General features: G+C 36.0%; 1 protein-coding gene across 2 annotated transcripts in view; it reads left to right on the top strand.

Annotated features, from left to right (window-relative positions):
* Positions 1–20,189, top strand: part of LOC150108600 (metaxin-1-like) — a 132,144-nt gene that overhangs the window by 39,720 nt on the left and 72,235 nt on the right. For both annotated transcript variants that reach the window (XM_090416047.1, XM_090416048.1), the window contains exon 4: positions 14,977–15,069. In XM_090416047.1, coding sequence (XP_090272173.1) covers positions 14,977–15,069 — 93 coding nt within the window. The remainder of the gene's footprint in view (positions 1–14,976; positions 15,070–20,189) is intronic.

Here is a 20,189-nt window from a genome sequence, read left to right as displayed (position 1 = left end):
TCCATTTAGGACCTGGGCCTGTCTCAGGATAGCCTTCCATTCTTCAAGATTCTGTGCCTTGCTCCTCCAGTTCTTTACTCTCATTTTCTTTAAATTATCCTCCACATCATCAAGCCATCTCCTAATTTCTATTAGTTATAATGTAATCAATTTACAGATTTTTGCCCTCTTGCATTCTCCCATGTTATATGCAGTGATTTCTTTTTTGTACTACAAGAAAAAAAATCAGATAACAGAAGAAAAATATGTAGTATTTTTTTTTCATTGGGTGAATTTACAATGTTCTTTCTTTGTGTTTGAAAAGAAAGTGCAAATGTTTTTTTCTTACTATTTTTGCCATTATTATAACTGGCCTGGTTGGCCGAGTGGTTAGCGTATCCGCTCTCCAGCCAAAAGGCTGCAGGTTCGAATCCCGCCGTGGGCATGGATGTTTGTGATCGTCTGTGAAAATACTAATGGTGGGTGGCAGATGGCGTTGAGGTAGTTGCGGTTCGTCGTAGTTGGTGGATTGAGTGGTTGAGACAGAGGTGTAGAGTAAGTGCCCTCCCTCGATGAGTTTTTGGACTCCCTGAAGGTGTCAAATAATAATAATTATTATTCATGACACCTCCAAGGAGTCCGAAGACTCATCATGGGAGGACACTTATTGTACAACTCTCGGTCTCCGCCACTACAACCAATCATCTACATCAGTGCCATCTACTACCCACCACCACAGCTAGTATTCTTTGTCTGTAAATTGCATGTGTTCTGAAGGGCTGATTTGTCTGCCCTTCAGATATAATAATAATAATAATAACAACATCTGATATAATTATAAGAGTGACATTTTACCATTTTTCTCCTACACGAGAAAAAGAAATAAGACAATAATATTGTTGATTCTGTGGAAATTTTAGTGTAGCGGAAATTTTTATTACAAAACTTTGTAATATATATTTAAATCTCCCACACAAGAAATTTGGAACCCATATCACATCAATGCTGTGTGTTGACAAGGTGAAAATGTTCACATTATTATTTATATATTTTATTCATTTTATTTTGTTATTTATTTATTTGTTGGTGAAATAGTTTACATTTCAATTGTAGCATGTTTTCCCGATTGATAAAAATTGATATTTCATGGAAAACAGAATTTTGGTAAAATTTGAAAAACAGATTTTCGATTGATAATGAATTAAATAAAAACTACACCTATTTTTCATAACAGTTTTCAGGTGTGTGATAGTGATGCAACAGGGGGGGGGGGGTGTTAAAATTTAAATCATAACCATTAATTTCATTTTGTAATGACCAATTATACAGGAAAACCAAGAAGGTGAAAGTGCAAAGAACAGTAGATTACGATACAAAGAAAAAAAATTTTAATGATATGATTAAAGAATTTCATGTTATTCTCTGTAAAGAAAAGTCGCCCAAGTGAGTCCTACAGGAAATCTGTGAAGTATTTTTTGAAATATGATTTTGAACAAAAATTAAAATAAGATAATCTTGAATGTCGGCAGCCGTTTTTTTTTAATAATATTTCAAATAATTATTGTGAATTAATTTCTTCTAGAACAAAGAAAATGTTTTGTCAAGTAAGCGATTAGAAAAAATTAGCACAAAAAAATTAAAAATGAAATTGGTTCTCCAAGGTAAGGCAATATTTAAGTGAAGAAACTATGCAACAATCTTTATTTTGTTTAGGCATTAAAATTGTTGTACAATAAAAAGAGAAAATAAAAACAATTTCTATATTTTTAGTCTATCCAATATAACTATAAGATCCAGTTACTCAGAATAGAACAGGGAACTGTGTTTCTTGTTGTAGGCAACTGAGAAGCAGCTATGAACGTGAGATAATCTGGTTAAGTGTGCCCTTCAACGTGAGGGATTATCACACCTTCTAAACAACGACAGCCAAATTGCACTTCTTATCTGTGTTCTTTCAATGGATGTTCTTAATCATATCCAGATTTAGCTGGATGTCTATAGACGTCCTGGCCAGTTGGGAGGTAAAGTAGCTTCTCCAATTTGGAGGTTACAATCATGGTATGCCAGAGTGTCCGATCCTCTGCCATTCTTTTGATCTCATAATAGTTCTTGTTACCAATTCATTTCTTTACATCATCAACCCAAGATGTTCTTGATTTATCAGGAGATCTTCCCTCTAATTTTCCCTCCAGTATTTCCAGAGATGTTTTCTTTTCCCTGCTGATCCTCTTAATGTGTCCTGCCAACTTGCACTTTCTCTTTATAAGATCTTCCATGAGTGCTCTTTTGGTTCCCATTAACTTCAATACTTCTTTATTAGTTTTTTTTCTTGTTCCAAGAAATCTTCAGTGCTCTTCTATAGCACCACATCTCAAAGGCTTGCTAATATTGTTAATTCTAATGCCATTTATTTTTTATTCTCATTTCAATTTCTTTCATTATCGTTTCACTGTATATATTGAAAAGTATAAGGGACACCCTTGTCTTACTCCTCTTTTGATATCTGTTTTTTCATTATTAATGTCATTTATAATTTGTGTCTTCTGATTACAGTATAATTCTATTATTATTCTGGGGTCTGTATGAATTTGAATGTCTTTTAACCCTTTAACTGCTGATTTTATATTCTACTGACATTTCTCATGTGCTGAATTGATTTTGCAAAAAATTTATAAATAAAATCAATTAAAATTCTTACTGAAGTAAGAAGTCTGGACAGCATCATACATTCTTGATATACATTTGTTCACTCACAAAAATGGCAATAATAGTGTTTTATAAAATTTGCATAATCAAGGGGTATCCACTTGATTATGCAAATTATACACATTAATTTATATAGAAATTAATCAAAATATATAAAGAGCACTATTATTTACAACACAGTTATTACTAAGCCTACCAAGTGCCAGAGTATGAAAATCCTAAAACTCCTAAAAAACTGGGGGGATTGAGAAGAGAGGATCTGTAGATATTTACTGGTAGATGCCATATTGTGACATCCCGGAAATCCCCACAGTCACGTGGTTTATGTATTGTGCTGCATGTGATTAGTTGCACTAGTTCAAATATTTCACTTTAGATATCATACAAGGACAGAAACCCAAGTCAAATAAACTTCAGTTGGTTAGCAATAAATGGAGGAACCTACCCACGAAGTTTGAATACCTTATGATGATTCTTTCCATACTAAAAATTGTCTGAATACGGTAGGCGCCTTTGCCCGTACATGTACAGGCTCAGCAAAGCAGGTGTGTATTTCTGAGCCAGTAATAATACGTTCTCAGTAGTTAAAGGGTTAAAAAAGATTATTGAAAGATTCAGATCTTTCAATAATAGTTTTTAATTCATAAATGGCATGAATTCTTTTTTGTTGTTCACTTATATGGCATTTAATTCTAGAAAACATTCGGTTTTTTATTATTTTCAATAGTATTTTTGAAGTATGGAATATGATACTAATTGTTCTAAAATTTTTGCATTCTATTGCATTATTCTTTTTTAGTACTGGAACTCTTAGCAAAGACATTTTCTCTACTTTCATTAACAATCCTTTTCCTCTTTTCATCCAGTTATGTGCCGAAAGAATGATATGCCTGCCTTTTTGTAAAAGCAATTAGCTTAAAAGAAACATCTCAGTGTGTGGGGGGTGACAGTGGTGGGAGACCAAAGCGGTAGTTTAGAAGCAGGTGCACCTGAAACTTCCCTAAAGATGCTGGATTTTATCCATAAGAGACCAGTGTAGTTAATTGATGATTCTCTCTCTCTCTCTCTCTCTCTCTCTCACACACACACACACACACACACAGATTCACTCTTAATTGCTCTCATAAATAAAAGTCTATTGTTTCTGTCTCATATCACTTTCATGAATATTTCAGTGGATGGTCATCTCATTCCTCCACATTCCTTACAAGACTGGAAAGTCTCTAAACATAATATGAACAGCAACTGATCCACATTCATCATCTTCAAGCTTACTGAATTAGTAGATTCCTTTCTTCCCTTAATCATTTGCCCATGTCTGGAACTGACATGCTATAAGTATATTGAATTATGCCAACTTCCTTTATCCTTAGCTCACTTGTTTTTCTTTTTATTATAGAGATATTGCTTATTTTTAAAGGAGATAAGAAAACTCAAATGATTGGTTGAAATCAGTTTGATGTCACCATTATTTTCAGCACCCTACCTTCTACTCTTATTTTTTGTGCCAAAATTCTAGGAATCTTGAACAGTGAACAATAGCTATGTGCCTGTTAAGTAATGAGATTGATTTTTACAGGACAGCCCTTTGAATAACAGTAACAAACGTGTTTATAGTTTTCACATGTGTTGTAATCGCAGGTGCAACCTTCGAGTCAGGTGATGCAGCAGTTTTCATGTGGCAGCTGTTGAAGTAAGAGTATGAGTGGAGCATGTCAGAAGTTGCATCATGGAGCAAAGAGCTGTGATAAAATTTTACTGTAAATTAGGAAAAACCTAATACCAAAACCTAAAAAAAAGTTTATGGCGATGACTTTCTGAGCCGTGCACAGCTGTTCCACTAGTTTTCAATATTTCATAGGGAGGGAAGGGAGTCCCTGGAGGATGAACTACATTGTGGATGGCCGGTTTCTACACAGACAAATGAAAATGTGAAAGCTAACGAAATTGTTACTCATGATAAGTGAATAACCACTAGGCTACTCGCTGTACAGCTTGGTGTTAGCAAGGAAACAGCCGGATTAATCTTTGAGATTTGTTCGAGTTTGATGCTGAACACATTGACACATAAACTTAGAGAGCACCTGGTTGCATGTTGTCAAAATTTCATCCATGCAGTTAATCAAGAACACAGTGTGTTGCAAAGAATTGTCACTAGTGATGAAAGTTGGTGTTTTCAGAGTGATCTGGGAATGAAATGCTAGAGCACGGAATGTCTTCTCCCTGGCAGAAGAAAATCAGGTTGCAAAAATCAATTGTCAAGATAGTGGTCATTGTTTTTTTTGATGCTGCTGGAATTATCCACTGTGAATTTCTTCCTGAGGGCACCACAGTGAATGGTCAGTATTATTTAGAAGTAATGCAAAAAAGTCTGTATGCCCGCACGAATGTCATGTGGGTTTGCACGTCTGCTATGTGTCAGGAGAGAACTGTTCCACAACAGTTGGAACAGTGAAGCAGTTTCTGGCTTCGAAGTTGATTTTTGTGATTGAACATCCCCCAGATTTGCTCCTGCAGACTTTTCTCCTTTCCCCAAAGATGAAATGTGCCTTGAAAGGGCAGCGCTTCAGCAACATTGAGAGCATCCAGCAGAGCATGAGCCAAACACCGAAGGATGTTCCTGTTCAGGATTTCCACTGTGCCTTTGAACACCTGTATTGCAGATGTAAACTTTGTGTGGAGTTGGAGAAAGATTATTTTGAATCTGTGTAATGGATAATTCCAAATATAGTTCTTTATTTTGATGTATTCATGACTTATTTTTCACGGTATTAACACACCACAAACACTTTTATCAACAAAGATGTTTTATTAACGCTAATATTTCGCTGATTTTCAACTCAGCATCATCAGAGCACAACACACATGTAAACGCGACAGTGAGTGAGTGAAACAATATAATTGCAAAAGACAAAAGATCTAAAGTCCTATTTTTGGCACCCTCTAATGAAAAAAAACAGCAGTTATCCAGGAGTTTTTCTTAGGATAACCGTCTCCCAAATTTTTGGCAAATTAATGCAACCATATTTGTTAAGGTTGGGAGAATTCTTCAAAGCCATTGCAAAAAAATAATCTTTCAGATCTATAACGACTCCTAAATAGCAAATTCGTTTTCCTCCATCTAATCCTGTGTGAAGGAGTGTCCAAAGCGTGGTCTGCCAGTCCCGACTTGCCATAGTAATAGTAGCGAATGCATCTTTCATGTTCTTCCAGGCAGATGTTCACTGATCTTCCTGTTTGCCCATAATAGGCCAAGTCACAGTCACATGGAACTTCATACACTCCTGGGTGTGCTAAAGGGTGAAGTTTATCCTTTGGCGAGCGGATCAGAGTTGCCAGCTTGACATGAGGTTTGAAGGTGGTGCGAAGGCCATGTTTCAACAATACTTTGGCTATCTTTTCCGATGTACCTCTGATATAGGGAATAGAAATGGTCATGTTGTATTCTTGTGTATTAGGGGAGGGCAGAGTAATGGGCCTATGTAGTATTTTATCTATTTTGTAGGGATTGTAGCTGTTGGCTAAGAACGTATGGCGCAGGTACTGGAGTTCAGTGGTCAGAGCTGTATCGTTAGAACAAATGGCTTTGGCTCTGTGGGCTCTGTGTGTAAGTGTTTTTAAAATGCTGTACTGTTGGACTGGATGATGATGTGATTGTTTATGTAGGTATCTTCCTGTGTGTGTAGGCTTTCTGTAAATAGAAAAAGATAGTGATCCATCTGAAAGGCGGGTGACTAATGTGTCAAGAAATGGTAAACAGTTATTTGATTCTTTTTCTACTGTGAAGTGAATTTTGGGGTGTTGGCTGTTTAGGTAGGTGATAAAAGCATCCAAAGTGTCTTGTCCATGGGGCCAGATGGCAAACACATCATCTACAGAGCGCAACCACACTTGTGGCTTGTATGTAGCTGTGGTAAGTACTTTGTTTTCAAAGTGTTCCATGTAAAAATTTGCTAACGGGGGAGAGAGGGGGGGGGAACCCATAGCAGTACCATTAATCTGTTTGTAGAATCCTCCCCCCATGTAAAGAAACCTGCATTCATGGTAAATTGAAATAATTCAAAAATATCTGGGGGAAATTTAGACTTGATTAAATCAAGAGTGTCTATAAGTGGTACATTGGTAAATAGGGAGGTGACATCGAAACTAACCATTATGTCTGAATTTTTTAGGATTAGATTTTTAACCAGTTTTGAAATGGATTGAATTTTTTACAAAAGTAGAGGAGTTGCCAGTAAGAGGGGCAAGCGACTTAGCTAAATGCCAGGCAAGTTTATATGTGGGACTATCTATGCTATCAACTATGGGGCGTAGGGGAATATTAGTTTTGTGGATTTTTGGTAATCCATAAATACGGGGTGTTTTAACATGAATTGGTTTTATTTTCCTGATGATTTCTTTGGGCCAAGATGTCACTTTTTTCAGTAATTTTCGGACTTTTTTCTTTTGCGACATCGTAGGGTCTCGATGTATAATTTGATACGTGGAACTGTCACATATGAGATCTTGCATTTTTCTGTTATACTCTTCTTTATTCATGATAACTGTTGCATTTCCTTTATCGGCTTTTGTAATAATAATATTTTTATTATTATATAATTTTTTTAGGGCAGTTATTTGCTTACGTGGCATATTGCTTTTTGGAGGCTTAGCCTTGTTTATAATACTTGCTATGTCTAGTAGCACGTTATTGGCCATTGCTGGTGGAAGATCGCGGATACCACGTTCTACTTTCATCATCATTTCGAGTTTAGGAATTTGTTTGGACTCGACGGCAAAGTTTTGTCCTAAACTGAGAGCGTTTGCTTCTTCAGTGAGTGTTTCCGACGATAGGTTTACGACCACGTGGTCTCGTCGAAGTTGCGGTCGGGACTTCGTATGTTGGCGCTATTGTAGTAGTTCAAATTTCTTTAGGTGCTTGCTTTTAACTTTTGCGGATTCTTTTTTTGCTGCAACTTCGGAGATCTGCTGTAGGACAGTCCATATTTCAGGATTTAACACGTTTATTAGTTCTTGTTGTAGAGCTGTGATAGAGCTGTTTAGCTTACTAAGCTCTATGCGAGTAGCGGCGATTTGTTCTCGAAGAAGCGCTAAACTCGTCCATCGATAAATACGATGTGCCTTTGCCGATTGCAACTTTTCTTTGAATTTCAGAAAAGATATTTATCGACGGGCGAGTTTAGTGCTTCTTTGAGAACAAATCGCCGCTACTCGTTATGGTTAGTTTCGATGTCACCTCCCTATTTACTAATGTACCGCTTATAGACGCTCTTGATTTAATCAAGTCTAAATTTCCCCCAGATATTTTTGAATTATTTCAATTTACCATGAATGCAGGTTACTTTACATGGGGGGGGAATTCTACAAACAGATTAATGGTACTGCTATGGATTCCCCCCCTCTCTCCCCCGTTAGCAAATTTTTACATGGAACACTTTGAAAACAAAGTACTTACCACAGCTACGTACAAGCCACAAGTGTGGTTACGCTCTGTAGATGATGTGTTTGCCATCTGGCCCCATGGACCAAGACACTTTGGATGCTTTTATCACCTACCTAAACAGCCAACACCCCAAAATTCACTTCACAGTAGAAAAAGAATCAAATAACTGTTTACCATTTCTTGACACATTTAGTCACCCGCCTTTCAGATGGATCACTATCTTTTTCTATTTACAGAAAGCCTACACACACACACAGGAAGATACCTACATAAACAATCACATCATCATCCAGTCCAACAGTACGGCATTTTAAAAACACTTACACACAGAGCCAGAGCCATTTGTTCTAACGATACAGCTCTGACCACTGAACTCCAGTACCTGTGCCATACGTTCTTAGCCAACGGCTACAATCCCTACAAAATAGATAAAATACTACATAGGCCCATTACTCTGCCCTCCCCTAATACACAAGAATACAACATGACCATTTCTATTCCTTATATCAGAGGTGCATCGGAAAAGATAGCCAAAGTATTGTTGAAACATGGCCTTCGCACCACCTTCAAACCTCATGTCAAGCTGGCAACTCTGATCCGCTCGCCAAAGGATAAACTTCACCCTTTAGCACACCCAGGAGTGTATGAAGTTCCATGTGACTATGACTTGGCCTATTATGGGCAAACAGGAAGATCAGTGAACATCTGCCTGGAAGAACATGAAAGATGCATTCGCTACTATTACTATGGCAAGTCGGGACTGGCAGACCACGCTTTGGACACTCCTTCACACAGGATTAGATGGAGGAAAACGAATTTGCTATTTAGGAGTCGTTATAGATCTGAAAGATTATTTTTTTGCAATGGCTTTGAAGAATTCTCCCAACCTTAACAAATATGGTTGCATTAATTTGCCAAAAATTTGGGAGACGGTTATCCTAAGAAAAACTCCTGGATAACTGCTGTTTTTTTTCGTTAGAGGGTGCCAAAAATAGGACTTTAGATCTTTTGTCTTTTGCAATTATGTTGTTTCACTCACTCACTGTCGCGTTCGCGTTTACATGTGTGTTGTGCTCTGATGATGCTGAGTTGAAAATCAGTGAAATATTAGCGTTAATAAAACATCTTTGTTGATAAAAGTGTTTGTGGTGTGTTAATACCGTGAAAAATAAGTCATGAATAACCATCAATGCTTAAGCTTTTCTGTTAGATTTTGATGTATAATTGTTGTCTCATTACCTTAACAGACACGCTGTGTGATTTGTAAAAGAATCTCTGCTTAGAGAAGGGACTGTTTTATCTTCCACTTCATTTTAATTTGTGTTGAAATCTCAGGTGACTTAAACACTGTTTCAACTGTATTCTAGATCTGGCCAAAACCAGTTTAATGATGCTGGAGGTGCGGTTTTTTTATTTCAACGTGTTCTGGTACTTTTGTGAAATATAAAAGAACCGGACTAACTATTTTTATTCAACACATAGATTCATATCTGAATTTGGAAATACATCAACTCAGTAGATTTCTGTTCATGAAATCTAGACTTTTATCAAATTAAAAAAAAAAGAGACTTAAAAAATAATAATAATAAAGTAAATCACGAACAATTTACAAATTAGGGAAATTTTTGCCAGCTCATTTATTCAAGAATTAACACTAACTTCTGAAACATCTTTAGGTAATAGTAAAATCTGTCTTTTGTGCATGCTCTAAAATGTGACACATTCTTTATAAAAGATGTGTTCTCAGTGTGAGGGTTTATCAGGTTGCTGTATAGTAATGACCTTGAGAAAACCTGACATCCATAATGGGTCTAAGTGATGAGTCCTGCTTGTGTACTTTTGGAATGCCAAAAATTCTTGGGACCAAGGGTATCTTGATATGAGACATTTTTGGTATCATTTCAGACCAGTTCAGCATATCTTTAATCACATTATTGGTTTTATTATGGTTCAGACTTTCAAGTGGTGAAACATATTCCCTTGTATGAGCAACACACATTAAATTTGATTTGAAATGACATTTGGGTCTTGATTCCTTAATCTGTTTATTCATGTGTTGGATAAATATAATGGATAAATTCTTGCAGAATAATCCAATCTTGTTAAGTTCCAAAAAAAACTAACAAAATTGCTTCTGAAGACATCTGTGCAAATATAATTTAATGTTCTATTCAGCTAATATTCTTCCTTCTATCCTCATAAAATTATTTTAAGAGAGAGAGATTGCATCTTTCTTCCTCATAGCAAAATTAGAATGGATCAATATCAACTTTGTCATCATATCAATGGACAAAATAATTGTTTTCTGGACATTTATCACAGTTAATCCACTAGAAAAATTACTCATTTTATTGAGATTATGTGAATAAAAAACTACTGTAGTATCATTATAAGTAAAGAGGAGTACATATCAATAAGTGAGGTAGAAAAAGCTGTCAAAAACTTGAAATGCACAAAGGCAGCTGGAGTAGATGGCATTTGACCAGAAATGCTCAAATATGGAGGTATAAAAGTTTTCCCTTGGCAAAACGAATTCCAGATGATTTGAGTAGTGCTCTTATAGTATCCATCTATAAAAAAATGAAAATAAAGCTGAATGTGAGAATTACAGAGGAATTTCTCTACTGTGTATTCCAGGTACGATTTATGCAAGCATACTTGAAAAGAGGTTGAGAAAGATAGTGGAAGAAAAACTTGGAGAAGAACCAGCTAGGTTCTTCTCCAAGAATATGACAAGGATCTGTACTGAAGTTTTGTAGATCTGGAAAAGGCGTATAACAAGGTGTCCAGGGAAAATCTTTTCAAACACATATGGGATATGGGATAAATGAAACATTATACAGGACAATACATAGTCTATATTTAAATTGTAAGTCAGTAGTTAGAATTGAAGGAAATATGAAAAGATGGTTTGATGTAAAATCAGGGATAAGACAAGGATGCACATTATCTCCACTCTTATTCATCATCTTTATGGATCACATTATGAAAGAAAGTTGCCTTAAACCTAATACTAGAATTTGAGATATCAAACTTTGTTCTTTGCTTTATGCAGATGATGCACTCCTAAACACATTTCCACTTCAAAGCTCCAGGATTCTCTAACTAAATTGAACAACAGCTGTAAACAAATTTTGAATGAAAATCAACAATTAAAGGATTAAAACTATGAAAATAGATAGGAACATAGAAAACTTCAGCTGCATTTTTAATAGAGAGCCTATTTAACAAGTAAAATATTTCAGTTATTTAGTCACAGTTTGTAGTGAAGATGGCAAGTTAAATCTGGAAATAGACAGCAGAACAAGCAAAGCTGGTGTGGTAGGAGCCAGCTGAATAAATTTATATGGAATAAAAGAGAAATTAGCCAAATCACCAAAGTAGTAGTATACAAGACAGTGTTCAAACCAATTTTAAGTTATGGATCTGAGAGTTGGGTTAGAAGTGATGCACTTGATCAAAGACTGGAGACCACAGATATGAGGATTCTGTGAAAAATTATGAGAGTGAACCAATAGGATCAGTGGCAGAATAATATTAAAAGGGAGAGATATCAGAAAGGAACTTGACATTGTTAGCATTCAAGAATGTATCAGCGGATTTAATCTAACATGGTTAGATTAAATTAGATTATGGCCACTTAAATAGAATTGGTGAGGAAATGTTAGCAAAATAGGTGGTTTATGCCAAGATGGCTGAAAAGAGACCCAGAGGAAGACCAACAAAATCTAGATGGATTGATTCAGTCAGAAGCAACTTGGAAATGTTAGATATGACAATATTGGAGTGCTCACAAGTAATAGACTAATTTGGAGGAAAATTGTTGATAGTAGATTATTATTAATGTAAACTTAAAATCGTGTAGTGCTGTCATAGTAACCTGAACACCCCTTTGATGATACATATTAGGAAATTGGTGGTGATGGTTTCTTTATTATCTCACACTTAAACATTTTCTTAGATACATTTACAAACTATGCTTCATGTTTTAAATTTTTTCAACAGAGAAATTTGCACTGCCAGAATATTTTATTACAAATTTCTCACAGTATTCAGCTATTTTTATTTTAGTATTAATCTAAAAAAAAAAAACTTACAGATACATATGAGTTCATGAGATAATCCTTCCTCATGTTGTTGAAGGTTTAATTGAATATTTACAGCACTAGGAAAGGATTAAAAACTAATTTTAATGCTTCCAATATTTTGTCTCAGTCACTGAAACATCTTCAGGTATTACAAATAACTCTGGTAACACACATTAAAATACAACACAATACTAAGTGAAACACATAGGTGACTCTAAAGACCTAGGTGGTGGCCTAAGATTGAAGTGAGACCTCTGACAATTACTGTTTCCCAAATTTTGGGAAGTTTTATGCAACTGTATTTATTTAAATTCGGTTGATTTCTGAGTGTCACCACAGATTCTAAAAACAGTCTTCTTTTTTTTAATTTACTATGGTGGAGCATGGTGATTTTTCTCCAGGAGATCCTATGGGTTGTGTCCAAAACATGATCTCCAAGGCCAGATTGACCATAGTTGTGATTGCAGATGTATGATTTGTGTTCTTCTAAATGGATGATTGCTGTCTGTCCAAAGTAAGCCAGCTTGCAGGAACAGGGTACTTTATATACTCTAGGTACTGAGAGAGGAGGGAGCCGATCTTTGGTAGAACGAATAAGGGTAACAAGTTTACAGTGGGGCTTAAAAGCTGTATAGAGGTTATACTCTTTTAAGGACCTGGCTATTTTTCTGATGTGCCACAAATGTAGGAGATGGCCATGGCATTTTGAAATCCTTCTGAAGAGATGGGGGAAGAACTGATTATTTTTTTTTTAAATTCTGTAATCACTGTAGCAACTGGAAAGGAAAGTGTGTATATGGTTGAGTTTGGTTGAAAGCGAGATTCCACTGGAACGAAGATTGTGGGCTCTATTGGTTAGAGTTTTAATAATGCCATATTGTTGAGAGGGTTGGTGGTGGGAGAGTTTGTGAATATGCCTGTGTGAGTGGTATATACTTTTGCTATATACAGTGAAGTTAAGGTTTCCATTAGGAAGCCGTGTTACTAAGAGGTGTCTAGGAAGAATAACCTATTGTTATTTTCCTTTTCCATCGTAAACTGGATTCTTGGATGTAGGCTATTGAGGTGACTGAAGGAGTGTAATGTGTCTGGGCCATGAGGCCAAATAGAGAACACATCATCTACATATCTTAGTCAGATAGATGTAAGAAGGACCAAGTCTATGGCTCGTTTTTCAAAATTTTTCCTATAAAAATTGGCAAGAGGATATGAGGGGGGGGGGGGGAGAACCCATTGCAGTTCCCTCTATCTTTTGTTTATAAATTTTGTTTTTCCAAGAAAAATAACCAAAATTGATGGCAAAGGAAAAGAGATCTAAGATATCAGAAGGAAAAATTTTTTAAGAGTGTTATGGTGTCATTTAAGGGAATATTGGTAAACAGTGAGGTGATGTCAAAACTTACCAATATATCTATATTATTTAAAGTTAGATCTACCATGCTACAAACTGTCAAAGCAGTTTGCTAATTCTCTCCCCCCCCCCCTCGCTGGACTTACCATATCCTATATAAAAAACTACCCAAGAATCCAGTTTACGATGGAAAAGGAAAATAACAATAGTTTATCCTTTGTAGACACCTTAGTAGCATGCCTTCCTAATGGTAACTTTTCTTTCACTGTATATAGAAAACCCACTCACACAGGCAACTCTACCAGCATCACCCCTCTCAACAAGATGGCATTATTAAAACTATAACCAATAGAGCCCACAATCTTTGTTCCAATGGAATCTACCTTTCAACTGAACTCAACCACATACACAACACTTTCCTTTTCAATGGCTACGGAAATTACAGAATTAAAAAAGTAATCAGTTCCTCTCCCATTCCCCAGCCATCTCTTCAGAAGGATTTCAAAAATGCCATCACTATCCCCTACATTTGTAGCACATCAGAAAAAATAGCCAGGTCCTTAAAGTACAACTTCTACACAGCTTTTAAGCCCCATTATAAACTTGCTACCCTTATTAGTTCTACCAAAAATCAGCTCCCTCCTCTCTCAGTGCCTGGAGTATATAAAGTACCCTGTTCCTGCAAGCTGGCTTACTTTGGACAGACAGGTAGATTAGCAACCATCCATTTAGAAGAACAAAAATCATACATCTGCAATCACGACTGGTCAGTCTGGCCTTGCAGCTCATGTTTTGGACACAACCACAGGATCTCCTGGAGAAAAATCACCATGCTCCACCATAGTAAATTTAAAAAAAAAAAATAATAAAATAAAAAAAAAAAAAAAAAAAAAAGACTGTTTTTAGAATCTGCACTGCACTCAGAAATCAACTGAATTTAAATAAATCTGGTTGCATAAAACTTCTCAAAATTTGGGAAACATTAATTACCAGAGGTTTCATTTTACATCTTAGGACATTAGACTCACTCATGTGTTTCACTTAGTATTGTGTTGTATTTGAGTGTGTGTTACAAGAGTTATTTGTAATTCCTGATGATGTCTCAGTGACTCAGATGAACTATTGCATGCATTAAAATTAGTTTTTAATTCTTTCCTAGTGCTGAAAATATTCCATTAAACCTTCAACATAATCCCCCCCCCCAGCACTTAAGCCACAACACATAGATAATTATTATGGTGCAGTAGGTTGAATTTAATGTGGAATAAAAGTAGTCACTCTGCAATACTTGATATAAGAATTACTGCTGTGAGTATTAATTTCAGTGTTTAGTAATGAATTGAAAACAGTTCTATTTCTTTGCACAGAATATATTAAATATGGAAATCCTAATGTATTTTATTTTACAGAATTATAGTGCAGATTCTGATTTGTCACCTGTATCCTGTTCTGACATAATGGCATATAAAACACTTCTTAAACAAAAGTTGTATCCAGCGTTGGTAAGTGTTTAAACATATGTCCAATTCTGATTTCTTCCTTTGATATTCTTCTAAAGGGAAAAAATAAAGAAAGAAAGGAAAAAGAAAAGTTCATTGTTTGCAAAGCAGTGATCACAGTTATAAAACCTATTTTTACATTGTGCATGTTTTGGAAATGAGTTCAGCATTGGAAGGCTGTGTTACAGATAATGCTGTAAAATTATAATTGAGTATTTTTAACATTAAAAATTAAAAAAAAAATGTATACAGTCGTTTTTGTCCTTTTAGAATCATACTTTTCAGAACTGTACCAGTTTATCTTCTTTTCTCTCCATAATATAGAGTAATATAGGCTGTGCTGAAAAGTTGTGATAATTATCATGAAGGAATAGAGCCATGTAACTTACACATTATTTTACATATTCCCCACAAAGTGTTACACACTTGTTGCAATGCTGCTGCATCATTTACAATCCTCTGAGGGGGAAAAAAAAAGTCTTCCCTTTTTTTGTGCCAACCAGTCCTCAGCTGCAGATATGACTTCATAGTCTATGGTACTTTTTGTTCCTTTCAAGTAACTTTAAATTTGGGATGGGAAGTAGTCAGATGATGCCAGGTCTGGTGAATAGGGTGGGTGAGGCAGTTATATATTGTCTATTGGCTTTCATGAGCAGTGCAAGTGGGTGTGTGGTCCTGCAAAAGCAATACACCTCTGTGCACTGTGACTTTTTTCCTTTGGTACCTTCTTCAGCGCTGTTGAATAAACTGCTGCTGTAACAGTTTCACCTTTTTAGAGGTACTTGGTATGGATTGCACCATCCATATCCCAAATGACAATGGCAAGAATGTTCCCTGCTGAACTTTGTGTTTGGAACTTCTTTGGCCATGGAGAACCTTTGTGTCTCCCCCACTCCATTGACTGTTATAATAAATTTAGTTTAATCCTTTATCCAAGTGTGTGCAAACAAAGTTTGCACCTGAAAGTATCTTCAGGACTGAGGTAAGGTGATACAACACCGGGCGACTCCTTGCAAAGGTGGAGCAAGCTACCAACACTTCTATCTCAGTATCTCCCATAATGCAAAACACATCTCCTTGCAGATATGTATAATGTTATGCATTAAATGGGAAGGGCCACTACCCAGACTAGTTTCGACCTTTATTGAGGTCTCTTCAGTGGGAGCCAGGCCCAAGTGGAGATACCAAGGCAGAAGCATTAGCAAGTCATCTCCTCCTATAGGAGCTGCCAAACGGTGTGCCACCCTTTTATTAAATTACTCTGGATTTAGAGAAAGATGTTGAAAGTTTATTTTTCACTTGGTCAGACTATAATAAATTTAGTTTAATCCTTTATCCAAGTGTGTGCAAACAAAGTTTGCGCCTGAAAGTATCTTCAGGACTGAGGCAAGGTGGTACAACACCGGGCGACTTCTTGCAAAGGTGGAGCAAGCTGCCAACACTTCTATCTCAGTATCTCCCATAATGCAAAACACATCTCCTTGCGGATATGTATAATGTTATGCATTAAATGGATTAAAGGATTAAACTAAATTTATTATAGTCTGACCAAGTGAAAAGTAAACTTTCAACATCCATTGACTGTTGTTTGGTCTCTGGGTCATAGTGATGAAGCCATGCTTCATCAAGTCACAATACAAGCCAAAAAATTTGCACCTGATTTTTTAAAATGACCTAAAATCCCTTGAGATGACAGCACATGTGCGTTCTCTCTTTTGGTCATCATTCAATCATTTGGGGATCCACTTTGCTGAGAACTTCTGCTTGTCCAGATGTTGGCGGATGACGACCCCAACTCATTCCCTGGATATCCCCAGAATCTTTGCAGTGTTTTTGGTTGGTATTCATCTATCATCAAGGATTATGGCATGCACTGCATCAATGTTTTCAGGTATGATTGCTGTGGATGTCTTCCTCACCTGGGGGCATCTGTTGTCTCAGGATACCCAGTTTTAAATTTGGCCACCCATCTGGCAACTGTTGGATATGCTGGAACACAGTCCTCTAAAGTCTTGTACAAAGTTTGGTGAATCTCAGTTGTGGACTTTTCTTGCAGCATAAAAGACAGCCTGCATCTCTGTGTTTCGAATTTCTTCAAACCCTCTGACATTTCTTTTTATATATCCTAAAAGAAAAAGAACAAATTATTACAATGGGATGAAATATGGGGAGGTTAAAGGGTTTTAAGATATGTTCTTTCTTGTGGTTATATCAGTTGCTTTAATATAATTTTTGTTTTAGGTGTTTATCAGAACTTTTTAGCCTCCCCCCCCCCTCATTTACACATCCTAGAATGTGCTATGCATTATGGACACCTAAGACAAGTTGCAGAGACATCGTTATGCAGTTACACTATGTTGACATTTTTATTGGAATATTCTTCATTCTAAGTGTTTTAGAATGAAACCTGCTAATATGTCTGTTGTTGTTGTAACATGTGACTTGTTATTGCCAGGTACTTAATTCCATTTTTTCTAGTTAGGTACGATTGTGTCCTCTATAAATTCAGCTTCTCCATTTCTCTTTCTCTGGTCTTTTTGTATATAACCAAAAAAGGCCACAGAAACTGGGGGACTTTGCAACTTAAATATAGGCTGTGTATTGATCTATATAATATTCTATTTATCCCATATAACTGTGGCATTCTGAACAGCTTTTCTCTTATCACTTTATCATATACTTTTTCCAGCTCTGCAAAACTTAAATACATATTCCTGTTATATTTTCAGGTCTCAACTGTTTGTCTGAAGGTGAAAATTTGATCCTCATATCTGTTTAGCCTGAACCCAGCGAGTTCTTATGCTCACTTTTCTCCACAGTTTTCTGGGAACACTTATTAGAGAATAATTTTATTTCCTTTTTTTTTATTTTGGGAGCTATGATAATCCTACTTCAATCATCTTGATTTGACCTTCTGACTTTGCCTGAATTATGCAGTGCAACCACCATAAAAAATTTCATGCCTAAAAGTATGTCTAGTTGAATTGGTATTCAATTACTTCATCTGCCTTTCCACATTCCAGGCTTTTGATAGGTATTCCTGATTGCATTCATTTTGAATATTTTATACCACTTTCCTGCCATTCTTGTTTCATTCAGTAGTCTTTCAAAGTAATTATTCCAGATATCCAAAATATCTTCAGTTTTAGTTTTCATGTTACCTTTATCATTTCTGATTCCTTTTACTGTACTTTTTCCTCCATTTGTATAAAATGTTCAGGATGGTGTCAAAATATGCTAGAATGATTTTCAATAGCTTCCAGAACATTTTGCTACCTTCTTGATATTTATCTACTTCTTTCTTACCACTTTTCCCATGACATTTGTTTAGCTACTTTTACACATATGTTTGTTTTATGACATTTATTCCGTATTCTACTAAGACATCTGCTGAGTTACTTGCTCAGAACTTTTGACATGTTTTCTTCTTTTCTGACTTCTTTTACTTCTTGTCCACCATAGAGTTATTTTTCTATCCATGCAAATGACTTCACCACATGTCCCTAGCTGAATCAATCAATCAATGTAGCCTTCAGAGTTTGCCACTGACTCTCCAAGGTTTGGTTCCTGTTCTCAAACTCTTTCATTTTTTCTTTGATAATCTTTGTGTATTTTAGTCTACAGTTCACATCTGAGAGCTGCTCAACTTTTATTCGCTTTAAAACTTTCTTACATGTTATTCTTTTCAATATGAAATTCAATTTTATCCTGCTCAAGACTAAATAGTGATCACTTCCAATTTCAAATCCTCTGCACACTCTGGTGTCCTGCATCCAGGGAGAAAACATCACTATCAACAATAATATAGTCAATGAGACTTTTCTTATTCCTTGCCTCTTCTCTCTATGTGAATTTGTGAATTTATAACTAACACCATGTTCCAACATTTTTATGTTGGAACATGGTGTTAGTAATAACCAGTCCATGTCCTGAGCAGAAATCCAACAGATATTTGCCATTATTATTAGCTTTGCTATTTTCTCCAAATTTTCTCAAAATATTTTTGTATGTCTGAGACAATTACTTCCTACTCTGCTATTTAGATCCCCAACAAGGACTAACTTTTCCTTTTTCATTGTGTCAGTTGCTTTTACTAAAGCATCAAAAAAATCCACTTTTACCTTAGTAGAACCTTCTGTGTGACCATAGGCACAAATAAGTCTCATTGTCCAGTTCCCTATTCTCATATTTGTCCACATCAATCTACTTGAGATTGCCTGCCATTCAAGAAGATTAGCCTCGTATTTTGTGTTGCATACTATGGCTACTCCTTCTTTTCCTTGATTGTCATTTCCTGAATATAACATTTTGTATTTATTGCTCAGAAAGATCTCACCAGTTTTTGTCTTTTTTGTTTCAGTCACCCCTATTATGTCGATCTGGTACTTATCTAATTCCTCAGCTAGCTCCATTTCTTTTCCATTCAGGCTTCTTATGTTGATAGTACCGATCTTTAACTCTGGTGATGTTGAGTTGGGGTGTGTTTTCAGATTAGTTCCAGTAGCTGACTTTTCGCTGTTTGCCCTGGTTCCCTGGCGAAAATAACGGGGCGCCTTGTTTAACCGGGCGACGCCCCAGCCAGCATGAAATTTTGTCATGTTGTACCATTATTTTGTATATTGATTTAAGCCAATAAGAATACAATTTGGTCCGCTACGTCCCAAATCCAGCCCATCCTCGTTCGTTCAGTATCCAGGTAGATACCCAACAGGGTGCACCACGAGAAAGTGAGGATTGAACATTAGGTCAGAAGCCCTGGTCAGTTCTCCACATTCCTTTAAAGGCTATGTGGAGGTCTCCTCTCAGTTATACAGCTTTGACCCTTAAGCACCCCATGTTGGACTGATGAAATTAAAGAAGCAGTCATGAAAAAGAAGAAAGTATATTGATAGACCCCTAGCAAGTCAGATCATGGCAATATGTTCTCTGAGGGAATATAGTGAAAAATGTAGAAAAGCAAAGAATAGATGTAAAAGTAGACTAATTAACAAATCATGGGAAACCTTGGTAGGAATATAGAAAGAAAATAAATATCAAAAAGGTGACAAATTATTCTGGTGACTATTGAAATATCTTAAAAATGGAGGAAAGAGCACTGTAAAATGAATCATAGGTTATAAAGG

Source organism: Typopeltis vanoorti, chromosome 3 (assembly GCF_054136105.1).
Source record: "Typopeltis vanoorti isolate ZY-2024b chromosome 3, IOZ_Tvanoo_1.0, whole genome shotgun sequence".
Taxonomy (NCBI): domain Eukaryota; kingdom Metazoa; phylum Arthropoda; class Arachnida; order Uropygi; family Thelyphonidae; genus Typopeltis; species Typopeltis vanoorti.
This window is presented reverse-complemented; position numbering and strand designations above follow the sequence as displayed.